Source organism: Molothrus ater, chromosome 8 (genome assembly GCF_012460135.2).
Source record: "Molothrus ater isolate BHLD 08-10-18 breed brown headed cowbird chromosome 8, BPBGC_Mater_1.1, whole genome shotgun sequence".
NCBI classification, from domain to species: domain Eukaryota; kingdom Metazoa; phylum Chordata; class Aves; order Passeriformes; family Icteridae; genus Molothrus; species Molothrus ater.
Genome location: NC_050485.2, coordinates 7,437,807 through 7,447,860, shown reverse-complemented (window position 1 = coordinate 7,447,860; position 10,054 = coordinate 7,437,807). Strand labels below are relative to the sequence as shown.

The 10,054-nt window shown below is 44.4% G+C and overlaps 1 protein-coding gene across 1 annotated transcript in view; it reads left to right on the top strand.

Annotated features, from left to right (window-relative positions):
- Positions 1-1,606: 1,606 nt before the first annotated feature.
- PKD2L1 (polycystin 2 like 1, transient receptor potential cation channel) overlaps positions 1,607-10,054 on the top strand; it is a 16,469-nt gene continuing 8,021 nt past the window's right edge. Inside the window, exons 1-5 of the mRNA XM_036386128.2 lie at positions 1,607-2,026; positions 5,822-5,935; positions 7,265-7,392; positions 8,503-8,759; positions 9,613-9,837. Of these exons, the coding sequence (XP_036242021.1) occupies positions 1,732-2,026; positions 5,822-5,935; positions 7,265-7,392; positions 8,503-8,759; positions 9,613-9,837 (1,019 nt within the window). The 5' untranslated portion in view covers positions 1,607-1,731. The remainder of the gene's footprint in view (positions 2,027-5,821; positions 5,936-7,264; positions 7,393-8,502; positions 8,760-9,612; positions 9,838-10,054) is intronic.

Here is a 10,054-nt window from a genome sequence, read left to right as displayed (position 1 = left end):
TGAGAAGGCAGATCTGCACTCCACCTGGCTCCTGAAGGATGGGGTGGGATGTGCTGTGCCACAGGCAGCGAGAGCTGCACGGTGAAAAAAAACCCCACATTGCCCCAAAGCAGCACTCCACATGTAAGTCAGGCTACTTGTGCATGGTCAGGGGTGTCTGCTGTGTGGTCCCAGGAGGGCAGCTGGCTCTGGCCAGGTGGCCTTTCACTGAGGCCTCACTCCTGAGATTGCTGCTGCCTGGGAGCTCTGCAGATACTTCCCATGACACTGCTTTCATCTGGCGAGGGAGTAATAAAACACAACAGGCCCAATAATACTAAATTCAGTCAAAGGACCCAACCCAGACCTCCAGTGACTTTCCAGCCCCTTAGTGCACCCTAAGGTGCACTTAGGGCACCCTTGGGTGCCCTCTTAGTGCCCTGTGCCAAGTTAGGTCTTGTCTCACTGTTGTTCAAGCAGCTGCTTAGTGCCACGATCTTAGGTGACATCTAGGGGACATCTCTGTATTTCCTAGGTGGCTTGGCAACATCAGAGTCCAGAGAAAACACCCCCATCTGGGCCTACAGGTGTGAGAAGCATGAGCCTACATGTGGCTTCCTTGGGTAATGCCAGAAAAACGGCAACCCTAAGTACCCATGGAGAGGCACCTCTTCTGAGTTATGTATTTAGACCTGAGGAAGGACCAGGCTCAGGCTACATGCTCTTTTACAGTCTCATCACCAAGACAAGTGTGGTGTCCTGGGGTTAAGCTCTGGGACCCCTCAGGGTACAGTCACAGACCTGCAGACCTGTGGTGCCTGGGATGTCTACTCGCTGGTGGCCAGTGGTAAGGTGGGTGCAGGCAAGTCCCAGCCACTGTTATTGCCAGTTTTGCTTGTTTTTTATCTTAATGGGGTTTTTGTTTGGTAGGGTTTGGTTTTCGTTTAGGGTGGTTTTTGTTTGTTTTGGGGGGTTTTGTTTGTTTGGGGTTTTGCTTGTTTTTTTAGCGCTTTGTTTGGGGTTTTTGCTTGTTTGTTTGGGGTTTTTTATTTTGTTTTGGTTTTGTGGGTTTTTTGGTGGTGGTGGTGCTTTCTGTTGTTTTTATTTTTTTTCTTTCTTTCTTTTTTTTTTTTTTTTTAATCAGGCTTGCCTCAGGCTAGCAGGCACTTCAGAGCTTGTAGAAATACAGCAAAAGCAGGAGATTCCACCCCCTGGTTTCCAAAACGACCGCTACAGCTACTCCCGCGTTTCACCCCTGCTTTTGCAATCAGCAAGGAAGAGGATGCTGTGCCACCTGCCCGCCTCGGGGAGTTTCTGTCCCTTGGCTGCAGGTGCGGGTGCTGCCGCCCCGAGCGGAGCTGCCCGGTGTCACGGGTGCCCCCGAACTGACCGGGGCCGCTCCTCGCTGCCTCCTCTTCTCACGGCGGCATCCGCCTCTGTCATTGCCGCTGTGAAGCAGGGAAGGACTCCTGGACTTGCCGGTGTTCCCAGGGCGACTGGGATAATAGGGCTGACGGTGGCTCCTAACAAGGGGTAGTGCCACCCCTCTGGTCGGTGTCACCAGCTAAGCTGATATAAAAGAAAGAGAGGATGCTTACTGTCTGTGGGGAGCTGCTGGTGTGCCCTCTCCTGGCTGCTGAGGCAGACAAGCTGTTTGGCACTGATTATCTCTCTGCTAACTTTTAATTCCAATCCGGGCAGGCAATCGTCACAATTGCAGCTAAAAAGTACTTCTGCTGGCAGTGAGTAGTCATGAATTTGTCTCACCTAAAGAACAGAGCTGAGAGCCACTTTAAAGTATCAGAGGTGCATGAACTGGAGACAGTGGGAAAGAAAACTTGGGACAATCCTGTTTACAATGGCTCTCCCTCTACCTCCTTGAAAATTCAAACCATCTACAACCCCAAGTCTGTCCTGGAGAATCCCTACGAAAATTTTGAAGAGGTTGGGGATCCACTACCCTACCAGGAAGAACAGAGCAAAGCTGTGAATGGGAAGACAAGTCCTTTCCTCAAGTGCTGCTTCTACATCTTCCGAGGCATCCGAGGTAAATCTCTATCGCATTAGAAGGGACTTACTAGCCCTCAGAGCAATGGGGAGGGGAGGAAGAGAAGGGATGCAGAAGGTAGAAACCTCATAGTGTCTGTGTAGCCCAGGGACCTGTTCAACATGCAGTAGCATTACTCCAGAGATCATCTTTGGCTGACCTGAAAGGAGTATCCTTGTTCTGTGTGCCTTGCTATAGCTTCATGGTTGGTCCTGTCACCTTTACCATAAGATAAGAGACTTAGTGGGTCCCATGCTCAAGGTCATGCAGTGAATCTGTTGGCAGAGCTTAGGTGCTCTGAATCCCCAGGAGCCATCACTGTGGTGATGAGACTATTCTGTCTTTGTGTGCATTTTCTGGATAGAATGGTACTGGCCCCTGTGCTACAGTAACATAAGAACTTATAGCCCTATCTACCAGAGAAAATCTAGCACTATCAGGACTGAAATGCAGGGGATTACAGCAATGTGTCAAATAATGTTTTGCTTGAAGATAGCTGAAAGAGGTGCTATTTTCCAGTTTAAAAGACAAAGGGGAATAAAATATTATGTAGGCTTATTCAGAGGCAAACAAAACCCTGGGGGCAAGATAAGTCTCCTGTCAGAATACAGTCCTGGGTAAGGGCATTATTTGAACAGTTTCTTATAGAAGGCATAAAATCACAATATTTTAAAAACAGGAAGGATAAAGCAAAGAAAAAAAATTCTTGCCAATTTGTCTTTTTTTTCCTCACTTGGAAGGCAAGAACCCCTCTCAGAGCCATACCCTCTAACAGTACGAGTGGGTGAAAACAGTATAGCTTGGTCCTGAATTGCACAGCCCCTCTGTGATCAATGCTTTTGCCATTGCCATTACAGTCTAACACTACTGTTTCACATGGAATTCAGAGCAGAGGCTTTAGAGATTTCTCCTGGCCAAGGAACAGTGCTGAGTGGGTTTGGTAGCTAATTACAGATTACTCTTAGGCAGTGTATCATTTACCTGGTTTATTCTGAAATGCTTTCTTCTAGGCATTGTTTGAGACTTAAAATGGAAAAACATATCCATACTTTAACATCAAATTTCCATTTGTGAGCTGCCAGAGTTGAATTTGGAGCATGCAAATGATGGTAACTGTCAAGATACCACATCATTTTCTTCTTCTGACTGTTGCAGCGGTGTATCCTGACAATAAGGGTGGTAAATAGGGCTGTAGGAAATACCAAAGCTGGGAATCCAAAGGCCAGTGCAGACAGACCAAAGGTCTCTTTGAGCCTCACAGAAGTGGGGACTTTTTCCTTGAAGAATTTGCTTCCTTCCTTTGCATCTTTACTAGGTGCTCATCATTTTTCATTGCCTCTCCATTGCTGGCTTTTCCCTTTCCATTTAATCACCTTGGTGTCTCACATGGAAAATAGAAATAGTACATATAAGTTAGTTAAACAATGAGAGTCTAAGAGGTTGGGTTTTTTGCTTAAAAACCATTTCCTGGGATTACATGTCCATAGCTAGAGGCAATAGTTGATTATTAAGCTTTTTTTCATGTCCTCATCAGTTACTGTGCTGGGTTAGTAGTGAGTAGCTGCTGCACCTAGTGCCACTGCTCAGGACTGTTCCTCTCTAAGCAGTGTCCAAGCAGCGCTGTGTCCTGGTTCCTGCCTACCTCCTGCCACCTCTGCTGGTTCATGGCCAGCCCATGGGCAGACTTGGCTGGGTATCTGGGTGTATGGTGGTTGATGAGGAATACCCAGCTTCCCACTGCCTTTGGAAGAGGATCTCCAGCTGTACCTGAGACCGTGAGCTAGTCACTCACCTGGGTCACAAGTCTGGTGATAATGTAGGTGTTGCCAGTAATTCTTATCAGTTACTTGTTAACTATCAGGAAGGTGAGACTTATAAATGGATTGCATTCATAGCCTGTTTTCTAGGCTCTGTTATTTTTCTTTGCTCAGCCACGTGGGTGCTGTATGGTCATTCAAGGTGCCATAAGGAAGACTGGATATCTTCTAGCCTTGAGTCCTCTACTCCAAATGTCATGTCCAAAATAGCTGCATCCCCAAGGGGGTAGGTGGTGCCAAAGGAGACGCAGATGGGGACATGCTTCATGTATGAGGTGATAGATTTCCCTGCCATGTTTCCTAAAGACATAGCTGAAAATAAACCTCAGCTGATACAGTATTACAACTACTACATGCAATCTGTAAGGACTGGAGCAGCCTCATGGTCCTCCAGGTATCATTTTGGGCAAGAGTCTGAACCAAGTTCTCAAGGATATTAGAGTCTCCTTGAATTTAGGTGTTCCTGAGTACACTACTGTACTAAAAGTAAAGAAGGCCTTTGCATTTGCTCTAAACATATGGATAGTAGGGGTTCCCTGCTCATGGAAAAAACCCCAAACAAACCTGTTAAAAGATTGTGGTGTAGTCATATCTAAGGATGAAGGTAGTAATTTAAAAGTGATATGAAGAGATGGGCAAATTGTTTCCCCATGTTTTTGTCCATTGTGAAGATTCCTGTAGATCACATGATACTTTCTCCTCCACAGGAGTTAGTCAAGATCATCTCCAGGCCCTCATTTCTGTTGCTGGTCTGGATTGTCCAGAACTGACTCCTGGTTTGTCTGCCCAGATGTGATGGCAGATGCTGCAACATCACTATGATCACTATGGTAGTTAATGGTGTAGAAAACTGTCTAATCTCTTGAGATAACAAAGAGCTATCAAAATGACAAGATAAATGCACACAGACCACTAGAACACTTTTGCTTACTCCAGACAAAAAAGAAGTTTGTCATCTGCCGGAGATGACTTCAAGTGTGGGGCCTTTGATCAGCTTTGATCCTGGATTGCAGGAAGAAGGTTGTTTCATCCTACTGGGGATAGGAATCAGGGCTGAGCTCTCTAGGAGCTGCAGAAAGCAGCAAGACCATGACAATTATTGACAAGGCTTTCATCAGTAGGCTTTCAATTGAAAGTTCTTATGCCTTTCAACTTCAGGAGCATTCCAGAAATCACAACAGAAAGCCATTACAAAAAGAACAAACAAATACGCTAATGGTATTAGGTGGTTCATCAAACACAAAATATCGAGGCTCCTTTTAAAGGAAACATTTCTCTCTTATTGACAACCCTGGTGACATTTAATGAGTTGTGTGAAGAAATAGGATCTTTAGCTGGTGCAATTAGTGTATTGGATTCAGCTAAGCTCCATTGTTAGATGTCCTGAAGATAATTTGGCTCTAAATATTGTGCTGAAAATACTGAGTTGTATTGTTTGATTTTTATGACCAACAAGAAAACTGCAAGAGTTTTTAGGTAAGCAGAGACAAATATTTGGGGCCTAATGGTTCAGACTAAAAGGAGTAATAGTTGTAAAGCTAACACCAGATGCAGTTCTGCAGTGGAAGACCTCTCAGAAGGTCAGCTGTTGGCACATGGGTGACTGAGATGAAATATTATGGTTTCAAGAGCATTTGTGACAAAGACTGAACTGCTGCAAAGAGTAAGCTGAAACACGGTCAGGAAAAGATCAGGCTGTAATGAACAGAAAACAGAAGAAACATAAAATCAAACAGTGATTTAGCAAAATAAAAAGCCAGTATATTTCAGTGTTAGCTGCAAATCTTTTATTCATGCTGGAATGGTTCTTCTTAGGGGTATTTAGCAAATTTTTATTGGACAAGTTTTGAAATGAAAAGTGGCTTTGCCTTGAAAAGCCATAAAACTTCAACTCCCGACAGCGCTTTTTTGGAGCAGGACTACAGCTCCTTGAGAATGGCCATGAAAAACTCTACAGTTCCTTCTTTATACCCAACAGGTCTGTGGGGCACTACGCTCACTGAGAACACAGCTGAAAACAGGGAGCTGTATGTGAAGACCACCCTGCGAGAGCTGCTGGTCTATGTTATGTTCTTGGTGGACATCTGTCTCTGTAAGTAGCTGTCATATCTCATAGGCACCATTTCTGTGTGCAGCATGAGGGGAATAATGTGAGATTTTATTACTAGTCTTCCTTGCTCTGCTGTAAATGTTACATTTATTGTATGGGTGCTCACAGCAGCAAGAAGTTGTCATTAACTTACAGAATTGATGCTGCACAGAGAAGTAAAATTACTGACCAGTGCTAACTGATGTTGGTTAGACTTAAGCAGTACTTTCTGATTGGCATAATCAGTTCTAGCCACTGACTCCACAGTCCTAGGAGAATCTGCCCAAGGTCTTTTCTCAGTTTCACAGCAAATGCTCAACCCCCAGACAGTACCTCTAGAAACTTCCTGGTGGCAAAGACAATTCAGGGAGATTTTCCCCTCTGAGACTGGATGGGTGGCTGAAGCGATAAAGCAGATGACAGCTCACCCTGTTGTTCTTGAGTGAGTGTAATGTGTCCCTGTAGTGAATGGCAATGCTAATAAGGACTTTGTGCCAGTAGGACAATGGCTGTTTGGTTCTGCAATGGTTCATTCGTTATCACCAGTGAGCACCTGTGGCATGGGACAGTGAGGAGGGTTATATTTCATGGACCCAACAGCAGGAGAGATGGACAGACAATTCCACCCTAAGTTACTATCATGCTGTGCCAGGGAGACAGTGCTTCAGTCACCCTTCCTAAAGAACCAAGACATGCACACAGACGTACGCGGTGTCGCACACAGACTCATCCAGGAGGTGTGGGGGGTTGTGTCTTTACTGGCAGGTACTTTATTCTCCTGGTGTCTTTTCAAGAGTAGGACATGTTCTTAGTGATCACCATGATGGATGTTTTCCTGAAGGAAGGGGCACTGGAGAGTTGAAACAACATGTTTGTGGAAGTTAGAGCCTGCTCCTGTTGGGGTTTCTTGGTAGATGAAAACTTGCCTGGAGCTTTTCACTTGGGAAAATAAGGTGGTCTTTGTGCCTTCATGACTTCACAACAGAAATTCAAAATATATGTCATGGACTTTGTTCTGAGAAATAAAATTTCCCTCAGAAATTCTGTCTGGGAACAAAAACTGTTATCCAGAACGTTCAGTTGTATCCTCCAATGGTCTTCTCTTACAACTTAACTCTTACATTTGGTCAGTCTGACCATTTAAACTCTGCAACACAGAGCAGATAAGTTTGTAAATCTCTAAGAAAGCAGAAAGCCCTAAAATTTATTCTCCTGTGTCTTGTTTAGCTTACCTGTGAAAATATAAGGTACACAGAAAGTGAATATATAAATGCAGTTATATCAGGTGCCAGTACTCAGGTATAAGAAAGGACCCTCCTCTTGTTCTCTTAGTGACATATGGAATGACAAGTTCCAATGCCTATTACTACACCAAAGTGATGTCTGAGCTCTTCCTGCAGACCTCTACAGATGGCCGTGTCTCCTTCCAGTCCATTGGCAGCATGGCTGACTTCTGGGTGGTGAGTACAAATCTGGCCTGCCATGGGGAACCCTGAAACTCAGCTAGACTGGGATATTCAGTTCCCTCTGAAGTACTATCTAGTGATTTCAGCATTTTGCTGCCACAAGCTTTTGCCAGCTACTAGCAATAGTCACAATAACATTTGCATGCAAAATATTAACTTATTTCAAGTATAGTTTATCCCTGAGCACTATGTCCAGAATACTGGCTAGGCTAAGTTTTGTGTGTGCCCAGAAGAGTTCATTTCTCAGTAAAACAGGCAGGACATAAAAAATAATTTTGGTGATATTGCAAAGATAGAAAGTACTTGCCTAGAGAAGACAAGGGATTTACTTCAGGTTTCCTTGTGACACAAGTGGCTTTGAATCCCAGAGTTCAATGTCTTCAAGCTGGTGTCTTAGTAATAGGCTATGTCCGTTTTCATGATTTTTTGAGAACATCAAAATTAACCTGCCTGTAATTCATGCCTGGGCTTGTCTAATCTATAGATTCTTTAGGAAGAAGCTGGATTAAAATTTGCAGTGACTTTTATCAAAGAGAGTGAAGGGGAAAAACATCTGGGGTCTAACATATTTCTGTCAATGAATGGGTGAAAGAATAACAAGAGCCTCAGTGAAGGCCATTGAGGTATTGCAACCACTTATCTCTGACAGCCAGAAGTTATTTGTCAATTAGAGTTGCCTTTTTCTGTCACATTAAAACACTCCAGCCAACAACGGCTCTATTGTTTCCCCACCACTGTTTCCAGGACACTGGCATACGCACTTTTCATCATTTGCAACTTGTGCCAAGGCAGTTCCTTGAGACTTGTGCTGACTGAAGTAGAAGAGACAATGAGACTTGTAGGGCTTTTGTCTCTCCATTAGGTACAGAAGGTGCCACAGACACATTACAGGCCTGTGAGAAACCAATGATGACCCTGCTGCCCAGCATCCCTCCTCTACCACCAGCCCTGGTCTTTCCTCTCCTTAACATACATGCAACACAAACTTTGGCTACTTTCCATCTTGGGGATCAGAGAGGGGTGGGTCAGGTCTCACTACCTCAATCCCAGACTAAGAGAATGTGTGAGCTACAAAGGAGTTGTTCTCCTCTGCCTCTTTTGCAGTATGCACAAGGTCCCCTGCTGGACAACCTGTACTGGACCAAGTGGTACAACAACGAGTCCCTGGCAGCGCACAGCACGCAGTCATACATCTATTACGAGAACCTGCTGCTGGGTGTCCCACGCATGAGGCAGCTGAAGGTGAAGAACAACTCCTGTGTGGTCCACGATGACTTCAAGGAGGAAATCTCGGGCTGCTATGATGTATACTCTGAAGACAAGGAGGAAAGGGTCTCCTTTGGGCTCATCAATGGAACGGCGTAAGTACATCTAATCCAAACGAGTCTCTTCTTGTTCAAATAAGAACTGCTGAGCTGCAGGATGCCAGGGGTGAGTTTCTCACATAAGGCTGGAATTACCCTTGCAGTCAGAGGCAGAAAGTCCTTTTTGTCTATCAATAATGTCTAGTGTCTCTTTAGGGGATGTACAACAGAATGAGTTTTCATGTTGGGAAAGCCATGAAAAAATCCAGTGGGAATATAGGAAGAAATTGTTGCCTATTTTTAAGAGAGTGAGAATAAATAAAGACCTTTGGGACCAGATCCATCAAATGGCAAGCTGGCATTTAGCTGGCAAGTTACTATTTGCTTTCCTCTGGGATTTCAGGAGCCAGAGAAAAGGGAGTGCAACTCTTTCATCTTGACAACCTGTTTCTCTATAATAATGTGAGGTAACTGCAGTTTCATATCTCTGCTCACTTCTCTCTGTGTGAATCTTTATCCATGAATGAGAAGCTATTATTCATTAGGAAATAGGAGTACAAGAGTGTTCTAAGCAGATGGTTGTGTGGGATGTGGTAGAAGGTAAGAGAGTAGATGCTGAGAATAACTTCCATGAAAACAAGACTGATATAGCCAACAAACCCCAGCATTTTCCCTCCACAGTATTGCAAATCATGTCGTGTCACTGCTGGGAAGCACTAAACCAGAAAACTAACCATAATGGTTACCAGTATTATGTAGGGTCAGATCAGGAGTAGGAATTAAGTGCCAATTCTTCAATTGCTTCAATTGAAAATTGCTCTGCCCCTTGAAGATATATTTTTTTCCAGGGCACAAGGCCATATTCAAGCCTGGGCAGGTGAAGCCTTTCTTTGTGCCTTGTCTGTTGCAGGTGGAGGTACCATTCTGAGGAGGAGCTGGGTGGTTCATCTCACTGGGGAAGGCTAACCAGTTACAGTGGGGGAGGATACTACATAGACCTCAAGATGACCAGAGAAGAGAGTGCTGAAGCCCTGCAGGTCTTGAAGGAGAAACTGTGGCTGGATCGGGGAACACGAGTTGTCTTTATTGATTTCTCTGTGTATAATGCAAATATCAATCTGTTCTGTGTTCTGAGGTAAGCTGAGTCCAGATGAAAATTCTTCAGCCTCTTCCATCTTCCTCAATGCCTCAATTTATTTCTTAAAATGCAAATATTTTATTATGGCTCACCAGTGGGGTGGTGACCACTCCCCTACTACTACTGAGTGATGTCAGTAGAAATTGTATGGTTTAGTGAGAAGTCTTGGTCTTCCTGAAATAACCAGTCACACTTCTTGTCACCTTTCACCCTT